Genomic DNA, 15,996 nt, shown 5'->3' with positions numbered 1-15,996 from the left:
GGAAACCTTAAAGGATTAGTTCACTTTCAAATAAACTTTTGCTTATAATTTACTCACCCCCTTGTCATCCAAGATATCCATGTCTTTCTGTCTTCAGTCGAAAAGAAATGAAGATTTTTGATGAAAAGATTTCAGGATATTTTTCCATATAATGGAAGTCAATAGACCCCATACGGTTCAAGGTCCAAATGAGAGGTTCAGTACAGCTTCAAAAGGGCTTTAAACCACATCAAACGGTACCAGACAATCAATAAGGGTCTTATCTAGCAAAACAATCTGTCATTTTTTTTTAAATAAATAAAGTTTAAGTTTTATAAGCACAAATGCTCGCAGTGCTCTGTTCAGTGATGCACGCTCGTGACGTCACGTAATACACAATTACGTTGAAAAGGTCACGCTAGACGCAGGCGGAAGTACCGAGTCAGTGTTTACAAATGAGCGGAATGAGGACCGTAGGTGTTTCTCAATGTCAAGGATCCTTCCTCTGCAGGACTGGTCCTTCCAAGTCACTTCCTTCAGAGGCGAGGCGAGGCTCCTCTTTAGCATTCGGAACAGGTAAATGGAACAGGCTAGCAAGTGCGTGTCAGCCTCATTACGTCAGTGAAAAGGTCCGTTAGCCATCAATAACGTCATTTGTATAACGGTTGTAATTTGTACTGGCATTTAAAAGTTAAACTTTACTTACATTTACTACGGTTATAACAAATGTTTGGTAACGTAAATACTTACACTTGAAAGCATATTGCCCCGTTAACACTCCGCCAACGTCCGATATTTTGTATTTTTTTAACAAGATAGCAAAGCTGCGCGCAGAGGATTGTGGGTGATTTGAGAACGCTAAGTGCGCGAAGTCTACTCGTATGCATCCTTTCCTGTATATGGCATATCTTTCGAATGAAGGACTCAGACCTTGGTTGAAATTCCGAGGATCCTCGACATTGGAACAGCCCTTCGACGGACGTCGATGACGTAGCATCCTCGGAATTCTGGCTTCCGAGGATCCTTCCTTGACATTGAGAAACGCCTCGTATCCACATATTCAAACGTCTTTGCCCCTGCGTCTAGCGTGACCTTTTCAACGTAATTGCGTTTTACGTGACGTCACGAGCGCGCATCAATGAACCGAGCAAGGCGAGCATTTGTGCTTATAAAACTTAAACTTTATTTATATTTTAAAAAATGACCGATCGTTTCGCTAGATAAGACCCTTATTGATCGTCTGGTACCGTTTGATGTGGTTTAAAGCCCTTTTGAAGCTGTACTGAACCTCTCATTTGGACCTTGAACCGTATGGAGTCTATTGACTTCCATTATATGGAGAAATATCCTGAAATCTTTTCATCAAAAATCTTCATTTCTTTTCGACTGAAGACAGAAAGACATGGATATCTTGGATGACAAGGGGGTGAGTAAATTATAAGCAAAAGTTTATTTGAAAGTGAATTAATCCGTTAAGTCCTGCCATCCATGTGGATGTTACTTTGACACGTACCACCTACCCAAGTTTTGTTGCAGACCATGTACACACCCTTTCATGGAAACGGTATTCCCTGGTGGCTGTGGCCTCTTTCAGCAGATAATGAGCCCTGCCACAAAGCAAAAATGGTTCAGGAATGGTTTGAGGAGCACAACGAGTTAGCGGTGTTGACTTGGCCTCCAAATTCGGCAGAATCCAATCGAGCATCTGTGGGATGTGCTGAACAAGTAAGTCCGATCCATGGAGGCCCCACCTCGCAACTTACAGAAATTAAAGGATCTGCTGCGAACATCTTGGTGCCAGATACCACAGCACACCTTCAGGGGTCTAGTGGAGTCCATGCCTCGACGGGTCAGGGCTGTTTTGGCAGTAAATATAAATATAAATTTAATCAAAATATATTTGTATTATATATGCATAAAATTCATCCAAAGTGACAGTTAAGACTTTTACTTTGTTACAAAAAAATTATTATTTTCTTTTGAACTTTTTATCATATCAGTTTCCACAAAAAATATTAAAAAGCATAACTTTCTTAATATTCTTATGTTATATTAAGAAATGTTACTTCGCCATCAAAGGAATGTATTATATTTTTTAATATCAAACCCTTGCAACTGATCCAGAATGCAGCGGCGAGGGTGATCTTTAACGAGCCGAAGAGAGCGCACGTCACGCCTCTCTTCATCAGACTCCACTGGCTACCAATAGCCGCTCGCATCAAATTCAAGGCACTGGTACTCGCCTTCAAAGCAACCACTGGCTCTGCACCAATTTACCTTAACTCGCTTGTTCAGACATACACACCCTCCAGGAGTTTGCGTTCTACCAGTGAACGACGCCTTGTGGTGCCATACCAGAGAGGCATGAAATCACTGTCACGGACCTTTTCCTGGACTGCCCCCACCTGGTGGAATGACCTGCCTATCTCAATTCGAGCAGCCGAGTCTGTAGCCATTTTCAAAAAACATCTAAAGACGCATCTCTTCCAGCAGCACCTGACCAATCAAGAATAGCACTTAACATTCTATTCATTTTTCTGTCTGTCTAATTTATTTAAAAAAATAAATAAATAAAAATAAAAAATCCTGTGTGTTCTGTGTTAGATTAACTGAGACTTGTTACAGCACTTGCATACTGTAGCCTCTGACTGTTGTAGTTGCTTCTATTGCTCTCATTTGTAAGTCGCTTTGGATAAAAGCGTCTGCTAAATGACTAAATGTAAATGTAATATATATTCAATTAAATTGCCTAAAACAGCCTTAAGAGAGCATAAGATTTATTTAACAACTTTAAAAATAATCCCTGCCTCTACAATATTTATGCCCTTTTTATTGTTATTTGTTGGGCTTGAAAATGCATGTCATGTTAAAAGTTTCCACACTGGCTCAGGGAACACTATATTTCTGTATTTAGTTTCATTCTCTTGTGAAAAATTACAACAAACCAGCTTGACTCTTTTGAATTCTTTAATCCCAAAGCAACTTTCCAACTGGATAGTACAGTTTGCATTCCCCATTCTATAAAACTGAGTGTTGCATTTTAACAGGGCTATAATAGTGTATAATGTCATGTTACTGTAGATTTAATTTAACCATTAAATTTATAAGGCTTCTTACAGGAAATAAATGTACTTAATAAAATCCTGTCATGTTCAAGAAATTTGCTTAATCACTCAGCTAATTAAGTCCAACAAATAAGACAGTCATCCAATAGTGATTTACTCCTGCAGGAGTTCGAAAAACGCGACAGCTTGCAGAAGAGCATCACACAGCTCTTCCCCTCTATTCCTACTGCTCATCTGAAAGGAGTTCCTGTGCTTTAACACTAAGTCGTGAGGGAAAAGAACACGTGGGTCTCGCTTCATCACTGACTCTGTCATCATTTTCCTCACCGTCTCAGCTCCACTTGTCCGACAATCTCCCACTATTAGGTCGAAATGGCGGCCAATGGCTGTGCGCAACATGTTAAGGACTTTGGGAGGGTTTCCTGGATCCCTTGATGTCGTAAGTAAAGCAAATAGCATGGCCTCTACAGTACGGAGATGGACCATGACAGGATAAAGAGAAGTATTCTGGGGAGAGATGCTTGGCTTCTCCACCAAAAAAAAGTCAGCAGCAGGAAAGCTTGAAATAACAGTAGAGATCTGTGAATGACAAAGAATACACTGTAATTCAAAGTGGTTATTCCAGTGCAAAATCACTATCAAATAAGGTGCATAAAAGTAACTACCATACAGAATTTAAACCAGCAACTCCTGTTGACAGGAGAACTTAAACGGACACATTTTGGCCAACAAATGATTGGAGTTGTTTGTGTATTATGTCAGACCCAGTACCAAATGTGAAATAAATAAATAAAGACAATAACATACAAAATGTAAGTTAAAATTCCCCATTTTGGACACCAATGACCTTTATTGTACAGTACGGACAAATGGCTGAATTCTTCAAAATATGCATACTAACCTAGCATACACATAACATTAGTATCACATTTTTATAATTCAAATTGTTAGGCTGCATGAATAAGGTCAACCTGAATTGGGAATACTTCCCATACCATCCAATGTAATTGTTACATCAGAAGATGAATGGCATCTTTTACGCTAATATTAGTCTTTCTGTTTCATTCTTATCCGGAGGTTACCATAGTCAGCAGGATTCGCTCCATATCCAGACTAGATTGTAGACCTGCACCCAAAAATGGGCATATATTCCAGCATGATCCATCCCAAATCCATTTTCAATTTAAATGATTCAATGACAAATACATGTTTTCAACAGTCAATTGTCGCCACCTACTGGTGTAACGATTGTCTGGCTATCACCAGACCAAACTCAATTTAAGATTGAACATTGGTCTGGAGAGTCTGCTATGTATTTTGTACTGCACAAGAGGCATGATAAACGAGCATAATTCAAATGACACTGTACGCAATTGACCTATAGGTAAGCCTCTCCCCTCAAACGCAGATGAGCCAATGGCAGTTGAGTATCAGTTGTACGGCGACCAGAACTCGGACATCTTTAGGTTTCAGCGCCATAGAGAAACATTGGAAAATACGAAGCTCTCATCGGTTTAATAGTGTTTATGCTACAAAAAATGGTAAAACGATGTGTCTGGGGTACTGTAACACTGATTCCAGGTATCCTGAGAGGATTTTGTGGTTGTTATACTCTCATAAAGTTACGATTAAAGTTAGTGAGTCCCTACATACAACATAACATACAAACCGAAATAACTAACTGTTCTCACGTCATGTAACGTTAACAGTGTTGGTCAAATGTGGGTAGAGAGAGAGAGCATTTTCTTGTGGTGCCCCCCTGAGCACTTGGTGCCCTACGCGCAGCGCATGGTGGGAGCGGCGGCACTGTCTACGGGTAGTGAAAGGGAGCGCTAACGTTAGCAGTTTATCTGAGTCGTTTTGCAGATACAAAGTTTACAGTTTATTAGCACCCCTGAAAAGGCATACGGTCTGTACACTCACCTAAAGGGTTATTAGAAACACCATACTAATACTGTTTGACCCCCTTTCGCCTTCAGAACTGCTAATTCTACGTGGCATTGATTCAACAAGGTGCTGAAAGCATTCTTTAGAAATGTTAGCCCATATTGATAGGATAGCTTCTTGCAGTTGATGGAGATTTGTGGGATGCACATCAGGGCACGAAGCTCCCGTTCCACCACATCCCAAAGATGCTCTATTGGGGGTAAGATCTGGTGACTGTGGGGGCCATTTTAGTACAGTGAACTCATTGTCATGTTCAAGAAACCAATTTAAAATGATTCAAGCTTTGTGACATGGTGCATTATCCTGCTGGAAGTGTCCATCAGAGGATGGGTACATGGTGGTCATAAAGGGATGGACATGGTCAGAAAAAATGGTCATTTAAAAGATGCCCAATTGGCACTAAGGGGCCTAAAGTGTGCTAAGAAAACATCCCCCACACCATTACACCACCACCACCAGCCTGCACAGTGGTAACAAGGCATGATGGATCCATGTTCTCATTCTGTTTACCCAAATTCTGACTCTACCATCTGAATGTCTCAACAGAAATCGAGACTCATCAGACCAGGCAACATTTTTCCAGTCTTCAACTGTCCAATTTTGGTGAGCTTGTGCAAATTGTAGCCTCTTTTTTCTATTTGTAGTGGAGATGAGTGGTACCCAGTGGGGTCTTCTGCTGTTGTAGCCCATCCGCCTCAAGGTTGTGCGTGTTGTGGCTTCACAAATGCTTTGCTGCATACCTCAGTTGTAACAAGTGGTTATTTCAGTCAAAGTTGCTCTTCTATCAGCTTGAATCAGTCGGCCCATTCTCCTCTGACCTCTAGCATCAACAAGGCATTTTCGCCCACAGGACTGCCGCATACTGGATGTTTTTCCCTTTTCACACCATTCTTTGTAAACTCTAGAAATGGTTGTGCGTGAAAATCCCAGTAACTGAGCAGATTGTGAAATACTCGGACCAGCCCGTCTGGCACCAACAACCATGCCACGCTCAAAATTGCTTAAATCACCTTTCTTTCCCATTCTGACATTCAGTTTGGAGTTCAGGAGATTGTCTTGACCAGGACGACACCCCTAAATGCATTGAAGCAACTGCCATGTGATTGGTTGATTAGATAATTGCATTAATGAGAAATTGAACAGGTGTTCCTAATTGAACAGGTGTCATCCTTTAGGTGAGTGTATATGTTTGTTAACTGTGAGTGTTTTTGGATAATTTGCTGTGTATGTTAATGATAATGCAACAGGGAGAGAGAGTTTGTGAATGAGAAGTTAATGCGCATTTCTTATTCTGTGAAAAACGATGTAATAAACATCTAGACTGGGTAAACCCAGCCTGATCTGCCAGCAATTTGATTTCGCCCTGCAACTCTGTACAAACCTGTACATTCATTTCTACTGCTTCTGTTACACTTTTGTGGGAACCAATCACAGACTGGCTTATCCACCTGGTGTGCTATTGGCGGGTTTAACACGATGACGGATAGAGAAGTGATGGGTCATTGCCCGTTGATCACGCCTCTTGTGGTCTGATTGGTTGAAGGACTATCCAATTGCGTACAGTATCATTTAATTTATGCTTGTTTAATCACGCCTCTTGTGCAGTAGAAAATACATAGCAGACTCCCCAGACCAATGTTCAATCTTAAATTGAGCATGGTCTGGTGATAGCCAGACAAATAAACTTCATAAACCATCAGTAAAGTTTGGCCATCAATCGGAGGGGGTCCGCTACATTCTGTGTCCAAAAACATCTTGGGATAAGGGTTTCACACTGACAGCTGTCATTGTAAGACAGTTAGCAGCTCCGTTTGTTTGTCCGAGTTAGCAACAGTAACTAAGGGGGGCGGGACTTACCGATAGGTCAATTGGACAGTCCTTCAACAAATCAGACCACAAGAGGCTTGATAAACGAGCACAATTCAAATGACTCTGTACGCAATTGGATAGTCCTTCAACCAATCAGACCACAAGAGGCGTGATCAATGGGCAACAACCCATTGCTTCTCAATCTGTCACCGTGTTAAACCCGCCAATAGCACGCCAGGTGGATAAGCCAGTCTGTGATTGGTTCCCGCAAAAGTGTAATAGAAGCAGTAGAAATGAATGTACAGGTTTCCAGACTGAGCTGCAGGGCGAAATCAAATTGCGAGCAGATCAGGCTGGGTTACCCAGTCTATTGTAACGATGTAATTGATACAATCTTTGTTCGAAGCATCAAGTTACTTTCAAAAGGTGATTTACTCTATTTTGATCGCTAGCATAGACATCAGTGTTTATATCCAAACTATAAACTTTTGTCCCAGTACTGTAACACAAAGAAACTGTGCAGTTGAAAAGACTGTTTGTGAAGCTATTTCATACCTATACTGTTCATGACAACTGCTCTCTGGATCAGCGGCAGCGCCAATGGAGATCTAAATTTTAGTTGTGATCATTCTTGTCAAAAGTTTAGTAAATATAGACAAATTGTGCTCATTTAGGAAAAAGATTATGTGGGTGTTTGAATCGGGATTGTGATCTTATTGTGAACTATTTATCCATGAATGCGTTTCATTTTTTAATTAATTTGTTGACCTTATAATTTGTAATCAAAATAATACAACTGGATCTTCAGAGGAAATGAAACACACCTCCAATTATTTCTCCAATCATTTTGTCTGGATAAACCCCAACCCTTTCTAACTATCAACAGCAAGCTATGCATTCAGATCTGCTTCCATCCAATCAAAAATCGATGCATAGAACCTAGTCCCGCCCCTACATTTTCTTCAATCCACAAGGGTTGCTGGTTTACCTTCTCAAAATAATAAGCAAAAAATAATATGAATATTAGAAATAAATTAACACATTTTAGAAACTCACATCTTTCAAATAATCTGATGCCATATACGTTCCTTTCATAAAGCTCTTGCACTCTGCTTGCTGCCAGTCTAAGACAGTTTTCGCCCGATCCATGTGTGTCCATGCAATTTTATTAGTGCCACAAACAATGGACACGATAGAGCTTGCATCCTGCAACATTCAAGAACAAAACATAATACTAAATTCTTAATTCACAAAAGCTATTAAATGTAATGGTTTAGATAGATTTGCCTCACCTCCAAGAGAGCTCGGTCAACCTCAGGTCTTATAAATTTAGCAAGATGGACTTTCCCCTTTTTCCTCTCCTTCCTGTCAGCTGGTTTGAGGATAGAGTCGAAGACTATGACAGCACTCTTGTGTTTCAGTAAGGGTACATTAATGACACTCTCCAGACTGTTAAATGGTCCATGTCTGGTTCTGTAGTCGATGATGTTGACAGCTTTCCGTCCTCGCAGCAGTTTGACCTGTGCCAGTTCTGACTCCGTGGATGTATTGAGGCGATCGAGGATGACAGCACGCTGCTCTGCAGTATAACATGAGTCCAGGGATTTGTCGTTTTCTTGACACAATTCAGAGGAAATGGATGCATTCAGGGTGTCAAACCCAGACACCATTATTCTGCTCCTGCAACAGGTGCAGTGCAAGAATCTGAGCTCATACTCAGGCAAGGAGCTTGGAGGACGACAGAACAGACTGTAATGCCCTGCAGTCAATCAATGATTTAGTCAGAAAATAGTCAATCAAACAGGAAAATATCAGACGATGTTGGAAAGTTTATCAGAAGGCAATATTACCCATTAACCAGCTCAATTCAGTTGAAGTCTTTGTGTATTAAATTTATATTTTCTGAATAGAAATTCTTTAAGTCCCAAATGTAAAGTTAATTAAACAAATACATTCAAGTAAAATATTTTACGTTGTATATAACAAATTAAGTAAATGACTGCAACTCATAATCAAAAAAGACGTGATGAGCTGCAAGACACTTCATAGTCCTTGTGATTGCCATCGCAACAACTAGTTTTTATCTAACTTCATACCTAATATATTTTACATGTGTTATTATTACCTTTGAGGACGATAGAGGACAAAAGGCGTTTTGCGATCCACATGATCGCCACAGCTCAGTGTTTTTGTTACAAATGTGCCCTCAGAGGTCCGAAGTTAAGCGTTCGTGAGGAAACATGACGTGTGACTTTGGTTCCGACTACGAATGAACGCTTTAGCCTTGAAAACAAAGCGAGACGTGGAGTTTGTTTCAGTTTCGATTGCAAAAGAAAATTGTTGACATGATGTCGTCATTATATGAGGATATTGTGAAGTTCGTCGCGAATAATCTTAAATGCTTGATATGTTTTAATGTTTTCACAAAGCCAGTTACACTAGTTTGTGGGCATAACCTTTGTCAGGAATGCATCAATGAATATTGGGCACGCAACGTTAGCGGCGCAAAAAGAGATTGCCCACAGTGCCGAAAAGATATAAGCAGTAGTAAACCAGAAATTAACTTCACTCTGTGTTACATACTGGAATTACAGGAGCTTGGTGGTCGCGAGAGATGGGAGCAGATTCTGGCAGAAACAGATCAAGACTATAAACCACAACAAGCGGGGATAACTAGAAAAGTGGCAAGTTCATCTTAATTTTATCAAGTTCATGGTTTTATCTTGTCAAACAGCATGATACAATATAATAACGAAAAAAAGGTAAATCGGTATCCTGTAGTTTAATATGCTATACTTGATCTAAAAGTATACAAACAAATGTTTTATTCGTGGCTGGTCTATTGGCTGATTTGGGGCACTTTTCACCTGGTTAGGCTGGAAAACCACCTTAACCCAGAAAACCAGTATAGGCTGGTTTAAGCAGGCACTATTGATTTTAACCTAAATTCCTGATGTTGAAAAAAAAACACATTATTGGTTATTTGTGCGATCATCTAACAAAGAACATATTGATCACACACACTCCTCAGGGCAAGTGTATCTGGTGTGCTAACTTTCAATCGATTCTAACATTTACTTCAACTGCTTGCTCTTTAGGATCATTTAATGAAACGTCTGGATTGGTTAAAAGCTGAGATCAAAAAGACAGAAGATTCACTTTCAGCTGAACTAAATTCATATCAGATTTGTGAGGTAATATGTTTAGCATATTAGTACTTTCAAATTTGTGCATGTAGGCTCCTATATGAAAAAATTGTGAATTCTCCTAATGAGTGAATTTTGTTTTACTCAGGATAGTTTTGACATTTATGATTCCTCGACTGTTCCGGTGGATGTTTCCAGTTCTATAAACAGTGATGCTTCAAGTTACGCTGACAGAAGTTTGAGTCTGACATCAGGGGATGATCAGGAACAACCTTCTCAGTACAGTACAGAGGTACAGCTCATTACAACTCTACATATCATTAAATAAATGTAAATAATTATTAAAGGTGCTGTTTGGGATGTTAGTCATTCTAGAGCTTCTGTGACTCTAGAAATGTTGCGGCCCCTTTTCTACAACCCGCAAAGCAAGATCGGCATGTACAGTGTGGCTCTCAGCTTCCATCAAAAGCTTTACCGATGGTCACATATGTTTTGCTTCTTTTGTGTTCACTTTTAAGGTGTATTTAAGCTATTGTTGACAGATTGACACATTTCAAATAATTAAAAACTACAAAAGTTAATTTATCACACTCTCAGATTTTGGCTTATATCTTCTGTTGTGATGGTGTTGAATTTTCTGCATACCATTGAATGGATGAAAGAATGGCTGAAGCATTTATATAGTGCTTCTAGATAAATGCTTCACAATGGGATCAGGGTTCTCTTCTCAACGACCACCAGCATGCAGCATCTAACCTGGATGATGTGATAGCAGCCACAGCCATTCCATAAAAATCCCTTACAGCACCAACAAGAAATTTGTTTTCTACAAACCTATTTGTTCTCATTCACTAATAATTCACCAATAATTATATACAAGTGTTATTACTTAACAAAACAGTTGGAACACTCAGTTTATGTCTCTTTTACCTAACATGCATATTTGCAGTGTTGTGCCAGTTCACAGCTTTTCTGAACTAGTTCAAGTTCAGTTCATACATGCTCAAAGTGAACAGTTCACGTTCAAAGTTCACAATTTTAATTCTGAACTAGTTCAAAGTTCAGTTCATTTTACTTTTTTCGTGAGATATTCAAATAAATACTTTTTTTCACACTACGAGCTAGAAATCACTATACGTTCCTTGAAGCTGCTCATTGTAGACATTTGCTCATGACACTGCAATTGTGGGTTTCTTACCAGGTGATGAAACTTGCAGCAGTACAGACAAGGTAGACCAGTTATATACTTAGTGCAATGAAATCTACCAGCATTTAATTAAAAAAAGAATATATAATATGAAATATGTATATATTATTTGATATATATGATATTATATATAGCCTACATATGTGTGTGTATGAAATGAGCAAAACTCTTGAATGAAGGTAATGAAGGCAAAACTCAAAGGCACAAAAAACTTCCACTAGCCATTTTTTTTTAAATCGCAGCGCTTTCTCTCACTCTCGTCTTTGGTCTGTCTCTCTCTCTCTCTCGCTCCTCTAGCCCTCCGCGCTCTCGTCGTTGCCTGCTACGCGGCGTTGCTATGCCTACCCCGCTCTGCTGCAATTCATCACGGGTAACGTTGTGCGGAAGCCAGTATGCTATTCAACTATTCTCAGCCGGACACTACGTTGCCCGCAATGCATTGCGCACACAATGTCAAAACCATTTCTGTCTGGTGATACATGATTTAAGCGGCACCAGCGAGAATACAGGAGGGAGGAACTTTCTCTCGTTGCGTTTCAAAAGAGAAAACAGATGTCACTCAGTTTTCAATGGAAAACAAATTCCAACGTTCATTTACAGTGATGTCTGCCGTTCATGACACATAATGTGAACTAATTCACGTTCAAGTTCTTTATTAAAAAATGTGTTGCGTTCAGTTCAACGTTCACGAAAAAATGAGCGTGTTCAATGAACGCGTTCTTTTGAACTCGTTCACGCACAACACTGCATATTTGAGGGTTTTAGACAAATCGGCTTTAAGGCAAACCTCCAAGGTTAGCGAGGGGAAAATAGCACAGGGAAGGACGTTTTTTAACTGATATCAATGGAGAAGAATTTAATTAATCTATAGCCTATATCGGCTAATCTTTAACATGTTTGCCACTAAACATTTGTTTTGGATTTATCTATTTTTAGAGTTTACACCAATGCAATGGTTTAGTTTCATTGTTTTAGTTTGGTTCTGTTCTGTTCCTGTTTGCCTGTGTTCCCTTTGCTTGTTTGTCTCCATGGTTTCATATTGAACATGTTTCTCTTTACGTTAATAACACCTATGTGTATTTAAGTCTTGAGTTCTTTCTCTTTTCTTTTCATTTTTCACGGGAAGAAATTGTTTAAAAAACTTCTTACTGACCCCCTACTCTTAAATGGGAGTGAATGTACACTATATTTCCAAAAGTATTGGGACTCCCCTCCAAATCATTGATTTCAGGTGTTCCAAGCACCTATGCAGACTGCTTCTACAAACATTTGTGAAAGAATGGGTCGCTCTAAGAAGCTCAGGGAGTTCAAGCGTGGTACCGTGATAGGTTGCCACCTGTGCAATAAGCCCATTCGTGAAATCCTCACTACTAAATATTCCACGGTCAACTGTTAATGGTATTATAACAAAGTAGAAGCAATTGGGAACAACAGCAACTCAGCAACGAAGTGGTAGGCCAAATAAAATCACAGAGCAGGGTCCAAACTTCGTGTGGCCTGCAGATTAGCTCAAGAACAGTACGTAGAGAGCTTCATGGAATGGGTTCCCTTGGCCGAGCAGCTTTATCCAAGCCTTACATCACCAAGTGCAAAGCAAAGCATCAGATGTAGTGGTGTAAACTAAGTACACCACCACTGGACTATAGAGCAGTGGAGATGTGTTCTCTGGAGTGACGAATCACGCTTCTCTGTCTGGCAATCCAACAGAGTATGTGAGTGGAGTGGAGCGGCAGCAATTTCCCTCCACGTTCTAAGCATTCAATAAACACTCCGCTCCAGCTCCGCTCCGGGTTCACTATTTCCCGCTCCACTCCTCGCTCACTGATATCAGAAACACCGCCCCATCTTCGCTCCGACGAAATTTGCGGCTAAATGTTAAAGTATTTAAGTAAGCTCTGAAATATCACAAAAGCTTGCTTTATAACATACATTAAATGAAAAAATAAATAAACAACAGGAGATAAAGTGGTTGCCAAGCTTAATAGGCTTTATCAGCATTAAAAGTTAAATATCATTGCTGCTTTTTGCAGTCCAAATTTTGTTTGGAATGATGAAAATAGTATGTTTTCATCAGTTATTTTATCTACGGGTCACTACATTACAGATTTCTGCTCATTCAAAATCAGATACAGATAACTGTAAGCAGATAAGCACTATAAGATTACATTTGTTTGAATGCATTAGAGATGCATTGAGCGCTTTCACTCGATCATATTCAGTATGTACAAGGTACAAAAAATTCCCCATCGCTCATGTCCATCATATCCGTTTAGATTCTTTCTGATTTGAGTGATCAATCTGTATCAAGCTAGTTAAATGTGATTAACGTGCGAGTTCTGGCTAAAATTGCAGTTATATTATGGGCCGTTGGCATGAATTGTACTCATGATGGAGCGGTAGTGGAGCACTCTCGGAGCGAGTGAAAACCACAACGCTCCGACTTTTAAAAAATCCGCTCCTCACTCCATTCAAAATCACGCCGCTTCACTTCTCGCTTTGCTCCCACTCCACTCCGCTCACATACTCTGCAATCCGATGGGCAAGTCTGGGTTTGGTGGTTGCCAGGAGAGCGGTACTTGCCTGACTGCATTGTGCCGAGTGTAAAGTTTGGCGGAGGGGGGATTATGGTGTGAGCTTGTTTTTCAGGGGTTGGGCTTGGCCCCTTAGTTACAGTGAAAGGAACTCTTAATGCTTCAGCATACCAAGAGATTTTGGACAATTTCATGCTCCTAACTTTGTGGGAACAGCTTGGGGATGGCTCCTTCCGGTTCCAACATGACTGCACACCATGGATGAGTGAGTTTGGTGTGGAGGAACCTGACTGGCCTGCACAGAGTCCTGGGGCCAGTTGCATAAACTTAGCCATTATGTTTAGACTGTGTCTTAAGAACAAATTTGACACACTAGCAATTAGTCAAGAGGTAATCAGTCTAACTTTTCTGATTCAAATTAGACCAATCTAACTTTTTATGTAACTGACTTTAAAAAGTTAAGAACAGTCCTGAAGAAAAAAAGAGATGACTAACTTTTAAGACTAGTCTAAGCAGTTTATGCAACCGGCCCCTGACCTCAAGCCGATAGAACACCTTTGGGATGAATTAGAGCAGAGACTATGAGCCAGGCCTTCTCGTCCAACATCAGTGCCTGATCGCACAAATGAGCTTCTAGAAGAATGGTCAAAAATTCGGGCACCCCAAAACTTTTGGCAATATAGTGTACAAATATATTATTCATGATGAATTATGAACCAAAGTATTTTCATCAAATCACACCAACCCAAGCAAGTACATTTGCTGGCTAGTGATTTAGGGGTCTTGTTCAAATTGATGTAATGAGGAATGCTGAGCTATATATTTACAATTGTGTAATTCACAAACGGAAAGTGGCTGATTGTCAAAAACATAATCTCTCTCAGGAGAGTTCACAGGAGTTTGTAGAAGAAGATCCAGAGAATTCAGACTCTCTGTTTGAGGATGCTCAACTTACTCCCAGTGCAGGAGCACAGCAGCGCAACAGTGACAGTGCTGACGGTAATGTTTTTATTCTAACAGTGATTTTCATGCATGTTTGACTAAAAATGTGTCTTTGGTGATATTCATGTTCTCACTTAAATGTCTCTCCCTCCCAGCTGCTCTTCATGCAAAGTTTGTTGAGCTTTCCTTCTCTCCCCAGCTGGGGAACCAAAGGCTGGTATTTCATTCAGAGAGCCGTACAGTGGCAACACAACCAGGGCGCAAAGTTGGAACTTCACATGGCCGTTTTGATGCCTGTCAGTGGATGGCGAAGCAGGAATTCATGGGAGGGTGGTTTTACTGGGACGTGGACACCACACGCAGCACTGGATGGGCTGTTGGGGTGGCGTATCCCACTCTGATGCGTGACGAGATTTTGGGAAGAACGTCCTCATCTTGGTGTTTGGAGTGGAGCTGCGGGCAGCTGAGTGCTTGTCACAATAATATAAAGACCCCTATTAAGCATAGTGCGCCTAACAGGATTAGAGTTATTCTGGACATGGCAAAAGAACAGCTGTGCTTTCAGAGTCTAGATGATAGCCTGCTTGAATTGCACAGTTTCCACATTAATTCCTCTGGCCCTCTCAGACCTGTCTTCTGGCTTTATGGATTGAGTTGTCAAAATGCTTTAACATTTCCTTTACAATAGATTATACACTCAATTTTGCTTACAGAGTATCATATTTCTTTTTTATACTTTTTTTCATTACGTACCTGTGTAATCTCATTTGGGTTTCTGGTATTTCGCTTAGCTACACAACCATGAATATTATAGGACCAAAGAATGTCCTTTTTTGCCATATACATCCAGCTTAATTTCTCTTCCATGGTCCCTGATTAAAATTAATTAATTAATTAATAAGCTTAAACCTGATTAAAATAAATAAATGAATGAATGAATGTTGCACTGACACCATTTGATGAGAACTGAACTGAGTTGGACGATCTATGACTGGACGATCACTGTGTTCTGCAGTACTGCTTTATAGATGAAATGAACTAATTAAATAATTTATAATCGTTACAAAACTGAATCAACACTGAACTGACTTCAGCTGAACAGTGACACTTTTTTTTCTTTTAGAGCAGCCAGAATGAACTGTATTCATCATTAAATCATTTTCCCATTATCACTGTAAAGCTGATTTGAAACAGTATTGTATGACGTGCTATATAAATAAAGATGACCTGAACATAGATAAATAGGTTGCTACATTATACATACATAAGTAAGTTAAGCTTCAACCAGCTCTGCCCTCTGACTAGACTGAAAACCACTCAACACACTGTTTTGGTGCTTTCCTGGTTATTTATACTTTTGATTGTGATGC

General features: G+C 39.9%; 2 protein-coding genes across 2 annotated transcripts; one reads left to right on the top strand and one right to left on the bottom strand.

Annotated features, from left to right (window-relative positions):
* Positions 1 to 2,930: 2,930 nt before the first annotated feature.
* Positions 2,931 to 9,071, bottom strand: tefm (transcription elongation factor, mitochondrial). Its single transcript, XM_079840923.1, has 4 exons — positions 8,926 to 9,071; positions 8,093 to 8,559; positions 7,857 to 8,006; positions 2,931 to 3,623 (listed from the first exon to the last, which is right to left on the bottom strand). Exons 1-4 carry the CDS (start codon positions 8,966 to 8,968, stop codon positions 3,198 to 3,200), a joined length of 1,086 nt encoding a protein of 361 aa, XP_079697049.1. The 5' UTR covers positions 8,969 to 9,071; the 3' UTR covers positions 2,931 to 3,197.
* rnf135 (ring finger protein 135) lies at positions 9,041 to 15,886 on the top strand. The gene is made up of 5 exons (XM_079840922.1): positions 9,041 to 9,484; positions 9,899 to 9,994; positions 10,095 to 10,238; positions 14,569 to 14,683; positions 14,782 to 15,886. The coding sequence occupies exons 1-5, from the start codon at positions 9,146 to 9,148 to the stop codon at positions 15,312 to 15,314; spliced, it is 1,227 nt and encodes a 408-aa protein (XP_079697048.1). The 5' UTR covers positions 9,041 to 9,145; the 3' UTR covers positions 15,315 to 15,886.
* Positions 15,887 to 15,996: the final 110 nt, after the last annotated feature.

Source organism: Gobio gobio (genome assembly GCF_949357685.1).
Source record: "Gobio gobio genome assembly, chromosome: 17".
NCBI classification, from domain to species: domain Eukaryota; kingdom Metazoa; phylum Chordata; class Actinopteri; order Cypriniformes; family Gobionidae; genus Gobio; species Gobio gobio.
The sequence above is the reverse complement of the archived record's forward strand: the minus strand, read 5'-3'. Positions and strand labels throughout refer to the sequence as shown.

What these genes read in the sequence shown, in the direction of transcription:
- tefm (XM_079840923.1), bottom strand. Translation starts at nt 8,968, where the DNA reads ATGTGGATCGCAAAACGCCTTTTGTCCTCTATCGTCCTCAAAG. An exon ending in GTCCTCTATCGTCCTCAAAG is followed by an intron (nt 8,560 to 8,925) that starts GTAATAATAACA and finishes GATTGACTGCAG; the next exon opens with GGCATTACAGTCTGTTCTGT. An exon ending in TTGACCGAGCTCTCTTGGAG is followed by an intron (nt 8,007 to 8,092) that starts GTGAGGCAAATC and finishes TGAATGTTGCAG; the next exon opens with GATGCAAGCTCTATCGTGTC.
- rnf135 (XM_079840922.1), top strand. Translation starts at nt 9,146, where the DNA reads ATGATGTCGTCATTATATGAGGATATTGTGAAGTTCGTCGCGAATAAT. An exon ending in CGGGGATAACTAGAAAAGTG is followed by an intron (nt 9,485 to 9,898) that starts GCAAGTTCATCT and finishes CTTGCTCTTTAG; the next exon opens with GATCATTTAATGAAACGTCT. An exon ending in CTTCTCAGTACAGTACAGAG is followed by an intron (nt 10,239 to 14,568) that starts GTACAGCTCATT and finishes AATCTCTCTCAG; the next exon opens with GAGAGTTCACAGGAGTTTGT.